General features: G+C 38.2%; 1 protein-coding gene across 1 annotated transcript in view; it reads right to left on the bottom strand.

Annotated features, from left to right (window-relative positions):
* Positions 1-18,434, bottom strand: part of LOC150089892 (armadillo repeat-containing protein 2) — a 257,400-nt gene that overhangs the window by 188,089 nt on the left and 50,877 nt on the right. The window contains exon 6 of the mRNA XM_090390120.1: positions 11,650-11,785. Coding sequence (XP_090246246.1) covers positions 11,650-11,785 — 136 coding nt within the window. The remainder of the gene's footprint in view (positions 1-11,649; positions 11,786-18,434) is intronic.

Raw genomic sequence — 18,434 nt, 5'->3', positions numbered from 1 at the left:
GTTGGAAGCAAAGGTATAATGAGAGTGGAGTAATCTACAGACAGAGTGACTGTGAGGAGCATGGCCACAGTCATTACATGCAGATGGAATGGACAAGCAAGTGCAAATATCTTATGGGCAACTTCAATCTGCCCCAGATTGATTGGAATAAGTGGGATGGAAACTCACCTTGGGGAAAAATTTTTCTAAATAAACTAGATGATTATTATTTGTGCCAGCATGTCAGAGATAGTACTAGGGGTGAGAATATTCTTGACCTCATCATTACTCCCGAATTAGATGACATTACAGGGCTTAAAATACAGGACCATTGGCAGGCAGTGATCACACAGTCACTGGAAGATGAAGAAAGATGTTGCAGTAGTTAAAGATAAAGGCATGGATTTTTATTTCAGAAGAGGAGACTTTGACAGTGTAAGGTGCTATATGGCATATATTAACTAGGCAGATGGCAGAATAAGAGCTAATACACTTGAATTAGAGAATACCTTTAAAGCAAAAATCACAGAAGTATGAATGCATACATATCATTAAGAAAATATTGCAGGAAAAGAATGCTGAAATGGATGAATGTGGAGCTGGGAGGTCAAATAGAGCAGAACAAGATAGCATGGGATAGTTACAGCGATAAAAAGTACTGAAGCCCACAACAGCTACAAGTTGATTTGTAATAGCAGCAAAGATAATGTTAGAGAGGCCAAGTCTGTGTATGAGAAAGCATTGGCTAAGAGAACACAGAATGGGGACAAGGAATTTTTCATATATGTGAATACAAGGAAGGAAAAAGTGAATCAGATTGGACCATTGTGCACTGGGTGTGGAAAAGCCTTAAAAATTCAGTTTCTAAAAAAGAAGAAATGTTGCAGATGAATTGAACAGGTGTACTTTGCATCTGTCTTTACTGAAGAAAGACCCTTTGTGCTGAGAAGAGGCTGTGTGAGTGAGGCTGATCCATATGAAATTAGTGATTTCAAAATTATAGATGATTGTTTGTTAGAAAAACTTTCATCAAGCATAAAGGCAAGTAAGGCTCCTGGGGTCGATGGCATATATCAGTAATTTTGAAGGAGGCTGCTAGGAAGTGTACTGAACCATTGAAGTTAATTATGAGGGCTTCTTTGGACTTGGAAGAGATTCCTTTGGATTGGAGAAGTGCCAACATAAAGGTAGTTCTAAAAGCAAAGTTGGTAATTACAGGCTGTTTAGTCTGACTTCAGTGGTAGGGAAAATCTTAGCAGCAATGATTAAAAGTGCAATCTGACATTTAAATAAATATGGTATTCTAAATAACACACAACATGGTTTTGGTTAAAGGAAAATGATATCTAACTAAATTAGTAGGCTATTTTGATACAGTTACCCATTAGCTGGATGTAGGGAATAATTTTTGACATAGTTTATTTGGATTTTAGCAAGCATTTGACTCAGTCCCTTATGAACATTTACTGTATAAGCTGGAACAAGTTGGGATTAATAGGAAAATTCCAAGATAGATTACTGGCTGGCTGCAGGGCAGAAGGCAAAGTTTCTGTATATCATTGACAAAACCCCACAAGCAGTTCTGGCAGCATGTCTGCACTGCTCCAATAATTTTATATCTGACTTCAAAATTACACTGTCTTTTCATTTTCCACTACCCTGAGTGTAGTACCACACAGTTGATAAGTTACTCTGGGATTACTGCTACCCATATACAGTACCTTGCATTTAACTGTACCTAGCAGTTAAAAACTTCAACTGCCAATTTCTCAGCCCATTGATCCAATTTTCCTAGACATTCTAGCGGTAGCTCACCCTGATTACTGTCATAACCACCCTACCAAACTTTTGTATCATCTGCAAATTTTGACATTTTGATATTGATGGTGGCCTGATATACTACCATCAATATCATTAATAAATATTGAAAACAACAAAGGGCTTAGCACAGACTAAAGATTAACAGTAATCGCAGGCAGAGGTGAAACTGTTTCTATTAGAATGAGCAGCAGCATGGAATGTAAGCTGCGGATTTCAAGGACTGGTGGGAATCATCATGATAATACAAGTAAATACATGGGCTGCATTAAGGTAACTAAGAGTAAGAACAGGTGCATGTAAACATACACATATACCAACACTAGGAGTATAGTAAATAAATTTGATGAATTTAAAATGCTGGTCAAGGCATCAAAGGCAGATATTGTTGGGATATCAGAAACATGGTGTTGCACAGATATAAGCAGTACGGAAGTGGAATTTGTGGAGTACAATGTGTACAGAAAGAATAGTCAAGATAGGAAGGGAGGAGGGATTATGCTGTTAGTTAAGAAACACACACACACACACACATAAAATCTAAGGAAGTGCAATGTTGAGTCAGTTTGGTGTGACATAAGCACTGGGAAAGCAAAAATGAGGGTAGGAGTGTGTTATCGGCCTAATTACTCTGATGAGCAGCAAACAATTGTACAGAGGAATGGTGGGCCAGTAAATCAGAATGTCTTTTAATAGGGGACTTTAACTTCCCAAATATTGACTGGAACTTGTGGATTGGTCACTCGCACACTAGCAAAACTTTTGTGGATTTATTGGATGATTGTTTTCTACAGCAGCATGTTCGAGTGGTAATTAGAGGGAGTAATACAGGCACTCCCTGGCTTGTAATACTTGACTTAGGAAAATTCGACTTTACATAAGTTTTGCAGCCCAGTGCAAACTTACAAAAATCGTGGAAACGTATTTTGAATCACGTAGGAATAAATGGAGGTATCGTAATGTGAACCCAATAACACATTTTTTTTTTTTTTTTTTTTTTTTGTTAATTTGTTCCAAGATTTCAGAAGTTGAAATTTTCGCTATATAACTAAGCTATTTATCTCTCTAAAGGTCATTTTTATAATGGAAATTGTAAATCACTTTCATCGTTATCATATGTTCTGTTATAAGAATCAATTTTGAATGCCTTTGTGATATTTTTCTAAAACACATTTCTGGAGGTCACTACCATAAAACAATAAAAACAATTTGCACTTTCCGTTTATTGGGCTTTTCTGTTAGGACGATCTATTATAAACAGATAGTAAACTCGATCTTATTGTGTTTGCGATAATACTGATAACTAGAATTCTGTGGGTTTTTACGTTACGGTATTAGGGTGAAATGAGTTCCCTTCAACGAAATCTTCAATCATATAAAAAAAATAAATAATTTTCAGAATCTTCTCTTCATTCCTATTTACTTATTACAATGGTGAAGGGAAAGAGACCAACGGAAAGAGCAATGCTGGCAGTGCTAGGAAACAAAACAAAATTGATTTAGAAACGAAGATGACTAATTAAGAAGTACGAAGCGGATAAAGTTTGTCATCTTTTTCATGGAATTAGGTCTCACTGCTTCAACACAAAATAATACTATTTTAAGGGACAGTGCGGGTATAAAAGAACATGTTAAAGGATCAACACATTTAAGATCAACGGTGATCACAAAACAGAGTTCAGGTGCTATATTGAAGATGGAATAGCTATTAATAATATGGATGGAAAATCAGATTCAGAAAAGAGTGCCTCTAGTCCAATGGCCATTCAAGCAAAAACAAGAAGTATTTATGAAGATATTAAGGATAAGTACTGCGAACCTCAAGCCAAGTTCGTGGCAAGCAATGGGTGGTTTTATAGGTTCAAGCATCGCGTTGGTTTCCAAAACATTAATGTATGTGGTGAAGTCACTAGTGCTGATTCTGCAGCTGCAGAGAAATTTTGTAATGTGTTGGAAAAAACCCCTTCTAAATCTCCACAGTCCTCAACTTCTTCAGTGGTATGATTATCAGCTGGAGAGTTAATTCTGGCAACAATGCTCGAAAGGTAAAACTTGCTGACAATTATGCCTGCCTCCTCTCTCTTTTTGTAATTTCATTATTTTGAAATTTTTGTAATTTTGTATACTTTTGTAATTTTTCATGTGCATGAGATAAAAAATTTGAATAAATAATTCTATTTACATGTTCGAACATTTCTTTTTTACTTCAATTAAATTCAGCACACATAGTGGCGAGTGCTGCATAAGCATTTAGTCAAATTCTGACTTAAGTAAAATTTGACTTATGTAGAGTTCAGCGGAACGCAACCCTTATGTAAGTCACGGAGTGGCTGTACTTTTGATCTGATTATCAACAGTGATTATTTGTTCATTAAGAATTTGCAGATAAAGGAACCAATAGATGACAGTGATAACAGTGTACTAATGAGGGATTTACTTAAAGATGCAATTACCATCAGGGGAAAAGGGAAGGGTTTTTGCTTTTGTAATGGTGACTACAGTGGTCTCAGCCAGTTTTTAAATTCTATACAGTGGGACCAACTGATGATGTTACCAACACAAATTCTAAAATGGGAAGCATTCAAGGAATTAGCCTTAGAAACTACTAGGCTTTTCGTAACAAGTAAGAAATACCATTCGAGGTTTAGGCCTAAATGGATGTCAGATGAACTAATGAGACTCGTGGCAGAGAAGAAAAATGCATGGGATGCATATAAATTATCAGGCAACACAGAAGCCTATGGCAGATATAAGCTAGTCTGTAATCAAGTCACAAAAGAGGTTAGGCAAACGAAGACAGTTTACAAGAAATCTTTGGCAACGTATACAAAGAAAAACAGCAAAGATTTCTTTACCTATATAACTCTAGAAGGAAGGGGATGAATCAGGTGGGTCCACTTGATAACAATGGTTCTACTGTTAATGATTCTGCTCAGATAGTTGGCAAACTGAATGAGTATTTTGCATCTACATTCACATGAGTAATTCTGTAGGGAAATTTGGGACAAGCTTATTAAACTCTAACAGGGAGCTTCATGATTCTGTAATAACTGAGAGAAAAGTGGAAAGAAAATTGTTGAAGTTAAACATAAGAAAGGCACCAGGGGTGGATGGAATCTATCCAGTTATATTAAAGGAAGTAACCAAACCCTTAGCCATAATTAAGAGAGCATCCTTAGATTCAGGGGATGTCCCCATGGACTGGAGATGTGCAAATGTATCCCCAATTCACAAAGGGTGACACAAATAATTATAGACCTGTTAGTTTAACTTCTGTTCCAGGGAAAATAATGGAGTCGCTGGTTAAAGAAATATTGCAAGATCATCTAGACGACACTGCAGTAATAATTCAGACACAGCATGAGTTTGTTAAGAAGAGAAGTCTTGTCTGACCAATTTGAATGGATACTATGAAGTGGTTACAAAAGAACTGGATGCAAAAAATAATTTTGATATCATATACTTGGATTTCAGGAAATCTTTTGATATTATTGCACATGGAAGATTACTGTACAAATTGGAGAGGTATGGCATTAAGGGCAAGTTGCTACAATGGATAAAAGGGTGGTTGAGTGGGAGAAGACTGAGAGTGTTAATCAATGGATACTGAACTTCGTGGATTAATGTTATTAGTTGAGACCCCAAGATTTGGTCATGGTCCCATTGCTGTTTTGTATATTTATCAATGATATTGATGAAGGTGTATCAGGCTTAATGTCAAAGTTTGCAGATGATACAAAGGTTGGCATGGTTGTTAAACAGTAATGACAGTATGCTACTGCAACAGGATCGAAAAATGTTGGGCAGATGAGCTGAGGCAACTGAAGTTTAACATTTACAAAATGCAAAGTACTGCATGTGGGTAGAAGTAATACCAGAGAAATGTACCAACTGTGTGATACTACATTCAGGGTGGTAGAGAATGAAAAAGAACTGGGGGTAATTGTGCAGTTAGATATGAAGTTTTCCGAGCAGCACAGACAGGCTGCCAGAGCAGATCATTGGGTCTCGTCAATGATATACAGAAATTTTGCTAGTAGGGAAAAGGAAGTGATTATCCCTTTGTATAAGGCGATGGTCAGGCCACACCTTGAGTACAGGTCTGGAGGCCTCATTTTATGAAGGATGTAGAGTTGCTAGAATGAGTACAGAGAAGGGCAACAAGATTGATGAGGGGAATGAAAAGGTCCTCTTATAAGACAGGCTTAAGTTCTGCAAATTACAGCATCTGGAGACAAGGCACCTGTGAGGTGATCTGACTGAGGTGTATAAGGCCTTGAATGGGTTGAGCAGACTCAATGCTAATGGGATCTTTCCTCTTGCTCAGATTACGAACCTGTTGGGGCATAAATTCAGATTGAGTAAAGACAGTTGTAGAATACATGTGATGAAATTTGCCTTTAGCCAGTGGGTAGTTGATTGTGGGAACAAACTTCCATTTGTTGTTGTAGAAGTTGATAACTTAAATAAATTCAAGGAATAACCGGGCAAACTTTTAGAGTGAATGGTTGTGTGAAATGGGAATTGTTTTTTTGGCCGATGCTGTATAAGCTTGCTTTCTTACATCATACACCTCTATTAATTCTAATGAACTCTAGGAAACTCATTGATAACATTAGTCCATGAAGAGCAATACCCATTGACAACCACTCTCTGTCTTCTTCCACTTAACTATTTCCTTATTCATAGTGCTTGCCCTTCATGCCACATTATTCCAGTTTATATAGCAGTCTTTTATGTGCAACAATATCAAAAGCCTTCTTGAAAGTCAAATATAAGATATTAAAATTATTTTTTGCATCCATTTCATTGGTCACTACATCATAACCTTTCAGTTTGGTTAGACAAGACCACTCCTTAAGAAATCCATGCTGTGAATGCAGTATAATTGCATTCCTGTTGAGATGGTCCTGCATTACTTCTTTAACCAGTAACTCTATTATTTTCTCTGGATGTTAAGCTAACAGGTCTGTAATTACTCATGTCACCTTTTGTCCCCTTTATGAATTAGGGATGCATTTGCACATTTCCAGTCCATATAGACATCCCCTAAATCCAAGGATTCTCTCATAATTAGGGCCAAAGACTTGCTTACCTCCTTTGCTATCTCTCTTAATATGACTGGATAGATCCCATTCACCCCAAATCCCTTGTTTTATGTTCAGCTTCAATAATTGCTCTTCAACTTTGCTTTCAGTTGTCACAAAGTCATTTAGCTCCCTCCTTTGCTGCCTCTCTTAGTATGACTGGATAGATCCCATTCACCCCAAATGCCTTGTTTTATGTTCAGCTTCAACAATTCCTCTTCAACTTTCCTTTCAATTGTCACAAACTCATTTAGCTCCCACTGGCAAGCTTATACAGCATCAACCAAAAAAAAAAAAAAAAAACATGACATCCCCTCCCCTAAAAAAATTCTTCATGTGTGAAATGTAGATGCAAAATTTCCATTCAATTTGTCAGCAACTTGAGCAAGATCATTAACAGTTAACCCATTGACATCAAGTGGCTCAATGTGATTTAATCCCATCCTTCCACTGTTAATATACGCATAGAAGTCTTTGCTGATTTTCTTTGCATTCTTTGTCAGAGACTTCTCATAATCTACCTTAGCTTGCCTAACCTCTTTTTTGACTTGATTACAGACTAATTTATAGTTACCACAGGCTTCTGAATCACATGATAATTTATATGCATCCCATGCACATTTCTTCTCTGCCACTTGTCTCAATTATTCATTTGCCATTCATTTATGTTTAAGCCTTGAACAGTATTTCTTTTTTTTTGGTATGAAAAACCTAGTAGCTTCAATGACTACTTCCCATTTAGAATTTGCTGTTAGTAACATCCTCTGTTGGTCCCACTGCATAGAATTTAAAAACTGCCTAAGACCACTGTAGTCACCCTTACGAAAGTAAACGACTTTCCCTTTACCCTTGACAGTAGTTATGTCTTTAATTTAGTTCCACATTAGTGCACAGTGTTCACTGCCACCCTGTGGGTCTTTTACCTGCAGATTCTTAATCCATGTTGAATCACTGCTGATAACCAGATCAAGAGTACTCCTTTCTCTTGTTGACTCTTTAACATGCTGCTTTTAAAAACAGTCATCCATGGAATCTACAAAAAGTCTTGCTAGTGTGTGAGTAACCAACCCACAAATGCTAGTCAATATCTGAAAAGATCCCCCACTATAAGACATTCATTCTGATTTACTGACTCACCCTATTTCTCTGTATAGTTTTTGGTATATTATCACAGTCATTTAGGCCTATAACACACTCCTACTCTCAATTTTGATCAATCATGGCTAAATTTTTCCCAGCATTAGAAGCTTAACTTCCTACACTTCATTTCAAATGAATGAATGTCATTTTTGATATTTGATGTTTTTATTTTTTATTTATTTTTTTTTTTTTCACTTTCAATATCAAATTAACTAGTCTAATTCTTTTCTGATTTTGAGAATCTCTTTAGTTTCCATTATGGGGATCTTTGTAATTATACCTTTTACTGTTATTAAAAAATATTACCATCACATTTTTATTATTATCAATATTATTGCATTTGTATGAATGGCATGACCCCCATGGAAACAGTTATGCTACTCATAACACTTGGCTGTATTTCATCAATCCCTCACTAAATCTCTGTTGTAATTAGTTACAATAAGCTTTGGATGAAAATTTTTGGGCAGCACACAAAATGTGATACTAGTATACCCTACTGCTCAATTACCAATGTTTTATTGTTAGCATGCATGAAGACTAAATGCAATATATTGGCATGTGCACTTGAACATTAACTGCATACTTATTTCATCCACATATGCCATATTTAAAATCACATTAACTATTTTTATGAGGATGTAATTGGACTCATGAGACATTTGCTTCTGCCTTGACCTGTTATCCTTGACTGGGCACATAGATTCTGGGATCGCAAGTGGCTGGAGAGTTTGTAGATTGGATCATCTGGTAACAATAGTATGAACAGAGATAGGGGAGTTCGGCTCCACCCCCTTTTGGAGGCTGTGGTCCTTGCCAGAGATAAACGTTTTAATTTGCCCCGCTCCCAGACCATTTCTGGTTCCAGCACACGTGAAGGGAACGTTGAACATGCACCTGGTCAGACACGTGTGCCGTGAGCCTGATATTTAAGGTTGTGTCGCATGAACTTCATTATTGTTGAGAAAGGAGGCGGATGCCCCCCGAAAGCTTCAATGGTGTTTTATCGCTTTTAAATTTAAAATTTTTAATGTATTTTAAATTCATCAATTCATTTTTATTTAACAGATATTTATTTAAAGTATACCCAGTATAAAATAAAATAAAATAAAATATTTCCAGAAGCTTTCGGAACTCGTGTCCCTTTCTCAACTGACAGAATTTTTGAATACATTACAAGCAAAGTGTGGCACGTTACTCATTCGTCATTGTTGTAGCACGGACGTGTGCTGCCTTGCGCCAGTGATCATCCATCAATAAAACGGTTGTCTCCAGGATTGGATGTATACGCATGCCTTTCTGGCGATTTAATGCCTTAGGGTTGTTCATTATGTTTAGTGACTCTAGCCATAGGCGGTGGCGAAAGTGTCGCGCGTGGTCCACTATCTCAAAGTCGCGCTTGGGGTCAAGATCGTGGTTGGTAGCCCAAAAATGTTCTGCAAGCGCGGACTGGTCAGTTTCGGCAAGCCGGATTGCTCTGTCGTGTTCCGTGAGGCGATCCTGGAGACGTCTCGATGTCTCACCTACGTAGCAACTGTTACAGGCCCTACAGGTGATACGGTACACTACATTGCTGCGTAAGACAGGTGTGACAGGGGTCTTCACACTGGAGACAAGTGAACGTAGGTTCCTACCTGGTAATTGTACACATTTTATGTTGTAACTTCTCAGGATCTTCGAGATACGTCCTGACACTCCTGGATAGTACGGAATGTAGGCGGATGATATGCCGACTTGCTTCGGAGGTCTTGGGTTGGAAGTAAGTTCTTGTGCCTGTAACAAGCATCTGTTTAGTACATGGGATGGATAACCGCATCTGGTTAAGTCCGCCTTCACACGGGAGATCTCGTTACGTCTAATTGTGTCGGTGCTGGAATGGCTCCAGGCCCTGGAGAACAGGGTGCGGGCAGTGCTATTGAGATGGCTTGGAGCGTGGCCGGACCCGTAGTTGGTGAATTGACCGCACCACATGGGTTTGCGGTATACTGAGGTCTCTAGATGTGGGCCTACGCGATGCACTAGCACGTCCAGAAACGGGAGCGAACCGTCCACCTCTGATTCTACGGTAAACTTGATGAAATTGGATAGAGAGTTGAGGTATTCTAGTAGTACCGTTTCAGAACCACGTGGTATTATGGTAAAAATATCGTCGACATATCTACACCACGTTGTAATAGGTGTAGGTGGGTTCTGGTGTATCTGCTTCTCCAGATCTTCCATGGCGATGTTAGCTACTACGGAACTGACAGGGGCACCCATAGCAGTGCCATGTACTTGTTTGTAGAGTGAGTCTTCAAAGGTGAAGATGCTGCTAGAGAGGCATAGGTTGAGGGCGGTACAGATGTCATCAGTGGATAGTGACGTCCTGGATTGGAGGCTTAAGTCGCTCTCAAGGAGCCTTCTGGCGCAGTGCACGGCCTGTTGGACGGGAATCGAGGTGAATAAAGAAACCACGTCAAATGATGCCATGACAGAGTTATCAGGGATTGAAATGTCCTTAATGGTGTTAATGAATTCACTGCTGTTTTTAACGGTGTGAGATGTATTACCTATAAGAGGCGAGAGGAGGCTCGCGATGTGTTTGGACAGTTCATACGTTGGGGCACTGCAGCAAGACACTATAGGTCTGAGAGGAATACCCGGTTACAGGCACAAGAACTTACTTCCAACCCAAGACCTCCGAAGCAAGTCGGCATATCATCCGCCTACATTCCGTACTATCCAGGAGTGTCAGGACGTATCTCGAAGATCCTGAGAAGTTACAACATAAAATGTGTACAATTACCAGGTAGGAACCTACGTTCACTTGTCTCCAGTGTGAAGACCCCTGTCACACCTGTCTTACGCAGCAATGTACTGTAGGGCCTGTAACAGTTGCTACGTAGGTGAGACATCGAGACGTCTCCAGGATCGCCTCACGGAACACGACAGAGCAATCCGGCTTGCCGAAACTGACCAGTCCGCGCTTGCAGAACATTTTTGGGCTACCAACCACGATCTTGACCCCAAGCGCGACTTTGAGATAGTGGACCACGCGCGACACTTTCGCCACCGCTTATGGCTAGAGTCACTAAACATAATGAACAACCCTAAGGCATTAAATCGCCAGAAAGGCATGCGTATACATCCAATCCTGGAGACAACCGTTTTATTGATGGATGATCACTGGCGCAAGGCAGCACACGTCCGTGCTACAACAATGACGAATGAGTAACGTGCCACACTTTGCTTGTAATGTATTCAAAAATTCTGTCAGTTGAGAAAGGGACACGAGTTCCGAAAGCTTCTGGAAATATTTTATTTTATTTTATTTTATACTGGGTATACTTTAAATAAATATCTGTTAAACTATGGACCCCAGTACTCCAGGCCCATTTGTCACTATCATTTTTATTTGTTTTAAAGTAAATCAGTTTTTGGTAAATTATTATTCTACAGTTTTATTGTATCGTTTTTATTGTATCATTTCAGTATACTATTCAGTATTATTTTATCATTAAATCAGTTTATTTAAACAGTTGGTGTATTTGTCTAAACTTGTGGCATTTGCTTCTTTTCACTTTGAAGAGATTTACTGTGAATATTTCTAAATTTACTCTGTACATATATTCATACCTATACATACCAGCAGGTGGAAGTAATGCCATAGATGTATCACTTTTATGCTTCATTTTATGAACATTTGGTGGACGAGCAATTAGAGGTGTTTTGATTACAATTGGTTCTAATTTGAGTTCTTCCACTATAGGTGTTGATTTTGCCTATTATAAAATAATGATAAAATATATTATTATTAAATAAGTTAATTATCATTGTAAAATCATATCTACAGATTTTCCATCACCATAAGAAAATCTGAATAATAATTAAGTAAATTACTCTGCTTGAATAACAATTTGCAAATTAATACAGTATTAATAAATGAAAATGATGCAAGTAAGCTAAGCATTAATTAGCAACAGCTTTAAAAAAAAGGAGAGAAATCCATTATTAACTTATTTCATCCACATATGTCATATTTAAAATTACTAACTATTTTTATGAGGATGAAATTGGACTCATGAGACATTTCTTTGGATCAAAAAGATGCCAACACAAAAGTAAAGGTCTAAAAGAGTGAAATAGGTAACTAGAGACAGCTTATTCTGAATTTGGTGCAGAGAGAGAGAGAGAGAGAATTATGGAGCGAGAAAGAAGAATGTGACACAGGACAGAGGTAGAAATGGCATTCCAAAGAAAACACAGCATGGTTGTTGTTAATAGAAAATATTTTTTAACTAACCTTGTTAGTTAGTTAATTGATAGAACTTCTTAATGTATTGTTATTTTGAAATTTAACTTGATAAAATTAATAGTAAAGCTTAAATTGAGGATACTCACCTCAAATAACTATTTAGTTGTATGGTGTTTTAGGCAAAAGTTGTGGAAACTTAATTAAGTTACATAAAAATAAAATTGTTAAAATATAAATAGAGTAGAGACTATTAAAACCATAATTAAAAATTTTTGCCCAAAAGAGGAAGACATGCACTGCTCCATCCTCTGGTTGTCCTATTTAAAATTTGTTAAAACTGTGAAAATTAATAAATAAAGCCAATAGTCATAACAGATGACTTTTGTGATAACGTCTTCGGTTGGCAATAATGAAAGAAAAAGAGAAGTTGTGTACTTAAAGAGATCCTAAGTTCCCATGATGCATTTTAGGACATGTGGGAACTTGACATGTGCAAGGTTCCAAATGGGGGAAAGGTTTGTTGGAAATTTCGTGTTTAAAACATCTAATGTGGTGTTACAACGACACCATTCTATAACAAGTGCTTCCTGCTGGAAAAGTTTATAACTTGATTTTAATTTTATAACTGTAATGGCTGAATCGATTAGAGGGTTGTGATCATGGAACTGTACATGGTGTGCAAGTTCCATGCTGGCTTGATTAGTTTTAAAGCTATTGTGGTGATAATATGCATGTGTGTTAGAAATTCTAGTTGCGCCTTATTTAATGGTGGTACTCCCAATATAGCATGCATTACAATCAGATTGGCATTTAATCAAGTAGATGATATTGCTGATGTCACATATTGAATATTTATGTGTTTCTTTGTATGTGTTAAATATAGTCCCCAGTTTGTTATATGATTAAAATGTTAATGTTATGCTTGTGTTGGAAAACACTTGACAAAGCTGTCTAGCGAGTTGACTGTGATAGGGAAGGATGATCCGTGTGTTTTGTTTGTTGTTCTGGTTGGTATTGTGATTGCATGGATTATTGATCCTATTTCCTACAATGGAGATTGTATATCTAATCAAGTGGTTTTCAACCAGGGTGCCGCAACAACATTCTAGGGTACCATGTAATTTGGGTATAAGTTACTTAAACTTTTTTTTTTTTTTTTTTATTGAAATTTATATATCTATTTCATTATAAAAAGGTGTACGGTATCCATTGTACCATATCTTTTTAATTTTGTGGTAATCTATAATTGATGTTTATTTAGTACCTCTATATAAAGAATAAAATTATTACATAAGTATGTATAATTTGTATTATGAATTGTAATTTTGTTTATAATTTATTATTATAATAACAATTATATAACATATTTTTTTAATACACACAATCAGATTATTAAAAAGTCGAAAACCACTGTATTAGGTATTTCTTTTGGCCTAGGGGCACCGTGTAAAAATTACTGGGACACTAAGGGTACCGTGAACCGAGTAAGTTTGGGAAATTTGGTCTAATTGATTGTAAAGGGCATTTTCTAGCTGTGAACTTTTTTGTGAAATACTGTAATTCTGTAGATAAATCATCTTGTAAAGAGGTGTATTTAATAGTGTTATAAATCTGGTTATAAAGAATGGACTTTTTAGTGCTGAGTGGGTAATGTGATTGAAAGTGTAAATACTTCCCTGTGTGTGTATATCTTTCCTATAAATTTTAGTTCCTAATTTAGTGCCTGTCTTGTATATTGTAAGATTGAGGAAATTAATCTTGTTGTCAGATTCTACTTCAAGGGTATATTTAAGTCTTTCATGTATTGCATTAAATTTAATAAAAAGACTATCAATAGTGGACTTGTCTCCTATTACTAACACGTCATCAGAGTAACACATATAAAGATTGATACCTGAAAGAAAAGGTTGGAGTACTTGGTGTTCAATCCCATAGAGAGTCCGAATGTTTGAACAAACATTCAGACTCCCTATGGGATTGATAAAAACCAAAGACCATCAAATAATATTTGTTGTTATTTGGTTTTTAGGAGCATTAGCAACTAAGGTTGAGGGGGCAGTTGCCCTCTGAATCACAGCCTATTAAAATGCACCACTTGCTTGATGTTTGTGGAGCAGTCAGGTACGAGACATGACACTGCCATGGGGGGATGTCTTTGTGTGTGTGCACGATGCAAGGAGTGTAAGGAAATCAGGCGACAACTCAGCATTGTTATGGGCCTATATGAGAGCTTGAAGGACAGGGTGGATGCCCTCAAAGGATTAAAAGTGAGGGCCCATCAAGCTCTCAGCTGCCCACACCAATGCCAGAGCTTGCACTTGGTCATCACGCAACACAGCGGCAGCCCCCAAGGCAGAATGCGCTGGTCCCAAAGGAACTAGTGGTTGTTGGTGACTCTATTGTCAGGGAAACGGAAAACTTGCTTTGTAAAAAGGATAGGTGGAACAGGAACAGGGTATGTCTGCCAGGGGCAAAGGTTGATGACGTTGTAGAGCGGATATCATCTTTTAAGGGCACAAAAGGTGAAACAGTTGTACACGTTGGCACTAATGATATTAAGAGTAGGAGACCGGCGGAATTACTTAACAAGTACAGGTCACTGTTGAAAAAAAGCCGTGAATTAGGGTTGAATTTGAAAGTGTCTGCAATTCTGCTCAGACACAATAGGAGGGAGTATATGATGAGAGCCCTGTCGATCAATTCGGCCCTGGAAAGATTGTGCAAGGCTCAAGGGGTAGAATTTTTTTCGCCTTGGTCTGTACTTGTTAACAGGAGAGACTGCTTCTACAGGGATGGGATACACTTAAATAGAAAGGGTGCAAGAATATTTGCTGATAGTATTGAGGCAGTGTTAGGTGGGTTTTGGAAAACTGCTAGCTTGGGGGGGGTACAAGGACTAATAGATTAACAGTAGCCACTGGCAGAGGTGAAAGTGATTCTTACACTGCTTCTATTGGAATGAGCAGCATTGGTGTGGGCAGCCTGGAAAACAAGATGCAGGGTATTTCAGAGACTGCTGGGAGTCATTGCGGTACAAGTAAACATGTGGGTTGTGTTAGGGTAGCTAAGAATAGGAACAGGTGCATGTATACTTGTGTGTACACCAATGCTAGGAGTTTGGTAAATAAATTTGATGAATTTGAGGTATTGCTCAAAACATCAAAGGCAGATATTGTTGGGATATCAGAGACGTGGTGTCACACAGATATAAGGAATGCAGAACTGAAATTTGGGGAGCCTGGAAAACAAGATGCAGGGTATTTCAGAGACTGCTGGGAGTCATTGCGGTACAAGTAAACATGTGGGTTGTGTTAGGGTAGCTAAGAATAGGAACAGGTGCATGTATACTTGTGTGTACACCAATGCTAGGAGTTTGGTAAATAAATTTGATGAATTTGAGGTATTGCTCAAAACATCAAAGGCAGATATTGTTGGGATATCAGAGACGTGGTGTCACACAGATATAAGGAATGCAGAACTGAAATTTGGGGAGTACAATGTGTACAGAAAGGATAGACAGGATAGGAAGGGAGGAGGGGTTATGCTATTAGTTAAGAAATACATAAAATCCAAAGAAGTGAAGCCAGTCGACATTGCTGGACAGTTCAGTGTCGAGTCAGTTTGGTGTGACATAAGCATTGGGAGATCAAAATTGAGAGTAGGAGTGTGCTGTAGGCCTAATGACTCTGATGAGTATAATAAGAAACTGTACAGGGAAATAGAGTGGGCCAGTAAATCAGAGAGTCTTATAATGGGGGATTTTAATTTCCCAGATATTGACTGGAATTTGGGGGTTGGTCACTCACACATTAGCAAGGCTTTTGTGGATTTATTGGATGATTGTTTTCTTCATCAGCATGTTTGGGAGGCAACTAGATGAAGTATACTCTTGATCTGATTATCAGTAGTGATTCTTCATGCATTAAGAATCTGCAGATAAAGGAACCACTATGTGGCAGTGATCACAGTGTGCTGAAGTGGGATTTACTTAAAGAGGTAACTACCATCAGGGGTAAAGGGATGGGTTTTTGCTTTCGTAAAGGCGACTACAATGGTCTGAGACAGTATTTAAATTCTATACAGTGGAGCCAACTGATGATGATGTTACCAACAACAAATTAAAAATGGGAAGCATTCAAAGAATTTATCTTGGAAGCTACTGGGCTTTACATACCAACTAAGAAATATTGTTCAAGGTTTAGGCCTAAGTGGATGTCAGATGAACTAATGAGACATACGGCAGAGAAGAAAAATGCATGGGATACATACAAATTAACACGTGATCTGTTACAAGTTGATCTGTAACCAAGTTACAAAGAAGGTTAGGCAGGCGAAGGCAGATTACGAGAAATCTTTGGCAAGGGATGCAAAGAAAAACAGCAAAGAGTTCTTTACTTATGTAAACTCTAGAAGGAAGGGGATGAATCAGATCGGTCCACTTGATATTGATGGGTCAACAGTTGATGATCCTGCTCAGGTAGCTAACAAACTGAATGAATATTTTGCATCGACATTCACACATGAGGAGTTATTCAGCGAGGGGAATGCCAGAGGTGTATTCAACTCTGGCAGTAAGCTAGAGAATCTTGTAATAACTGAGTGTAAAGTGGAGGAGAAATTGTTGAAGATAAATACAAGAAAGGCACCTGGGGTGGATGGGATCTATCCAGTTATATTAAAGGAGGCAGCAAAGGAAGTAAGCAAACCCTTAGCCATAATTATGAGAGCTTCCTTGGACTCAGGGGAAGTACCCATGGACTGGAGATGTGGAAATGTGACCCCAATTCACAAAGGAGGATCAAAGGGCGACACAAGTAATTATAGGCCTGTTAGTTTAACTTCTGTTCCTGGAAAATTAATGGAGGCACTCGTTAAAGAAGCGCTGCAGGATCATCTAGACAAGACTTCAGTTATAGCTTCAGACACAGCATGGTTTTGTTAAGGGAAAGTCTTCCTGACCAATTTGAATGGATACTATGATGCAGTCACAAAAGAACTGGATGCAGGGAATAACTTTGATATTATATACTTGGATCTTAGAAAGGCTTTTGATACTGTTGCACATGGAAGACTGCTGCACAAATTGGAGCAGTGTGGCATTGGAGGCAAATTGCTGCTATGGATAAAGGGGTGGTTGAGGGGGAGAAGACGGAGAGTGGCAATCAATGGACACTGCTCATCGTGGACTAATGTTATTAGTGGAGTCCCTCAGGGTTCAGTATTGGATCTATTATTGTTTTCTGTATTTATAAATGATACTGATGATGGTATATCCAGCTTAATGTCCAAGTTTGCAGACGATACAAAGGTTGGCAGGGTTGTCAAGGACACTACTGACACTATGCTACTGCAACAGGATCTGGAAAGGTTGAGCAGATGGGCTGAGAGGTGGAAAATGAAGTTTAACATTGACAAATGTAAAGTACTACATATGGGAAACCCCAGAGCAACGTATCAACTCTGTAGTACTACACTGACAGTGGTAGAGAATGAAAGGGACCTGGGGGTGGTTGTGCAGGCAGATATGAAGTTTTCTGAGCAGTGCAGATGGGCTGCAAGAGTAGCTCATGGTGTCTTGTCAATGATATACAGGAATTTTTCTAGAAGGGATAAGGAGGTAATTATTCCCTTGTATAAGGCAATGGTCAGGCCACACCTAGAGTACTGTATACAGGTCTGGAGGCCTCATTTCAAGAAGGATGTAGAGATGCTGGAATGAGTAGAGAGAAGGGCAACAAGATTAGTGAATGGAACAAAGGGGTGCTCTTACAAAGAAAGGCTTAAGTTTTGCAAATTACAGAGTCTGGGGACTAGGCACCAGCGAGGTGATCTGATAGAGGTGTATAAAGCCTTGAATGGTTTGAGCATGCTCAATGCTGATGGGATTCTTCCTCTTGCTCAGAATAATCACCTGAGAGGGCATAAATTCAAATTGAGAAAAGACAGATGTAGGATAGACATGAGAAAATTTGCCTTTAGCCAGCGGGTGGTTGGTTGGTGGAATAGACTTCCATTCCTTGTCGTGAAAGTTGATAGCGTAAATAAGTTTAAGGCTCAGCTGGACAGGTATTTCGAACGAACAGAGAGGTGAAGTGGAAGTGGTTATTTTTTATTTATTTATTTATTTATTATTATTTTTTTTTTTTTTGGCTGATGCTGCATAAGCTTGCTTTTTT

This window comes from Mastigoproctus giganteus, chromosome 2 (assembly GCF_048544385.1).
Source record: "Mastigoproctus giganteus isolate SK-2022 chromosome 2, ASM4854438v1, whole genome shotgun sequence".
In the NCBI taxonomy this organism is placed as follows: domain Eukaryota; kingdom Metazoa; phylum Arthropoda; class Arachnida; order Uropygi; family Thelyphonidae; genus Mastigoproctus; species Mastigoproctus giganteus.
Note: the sequence above shows the minus strand (reverse complement) of the source record. Positions and strands in the feature narration are given on the sequence as shown.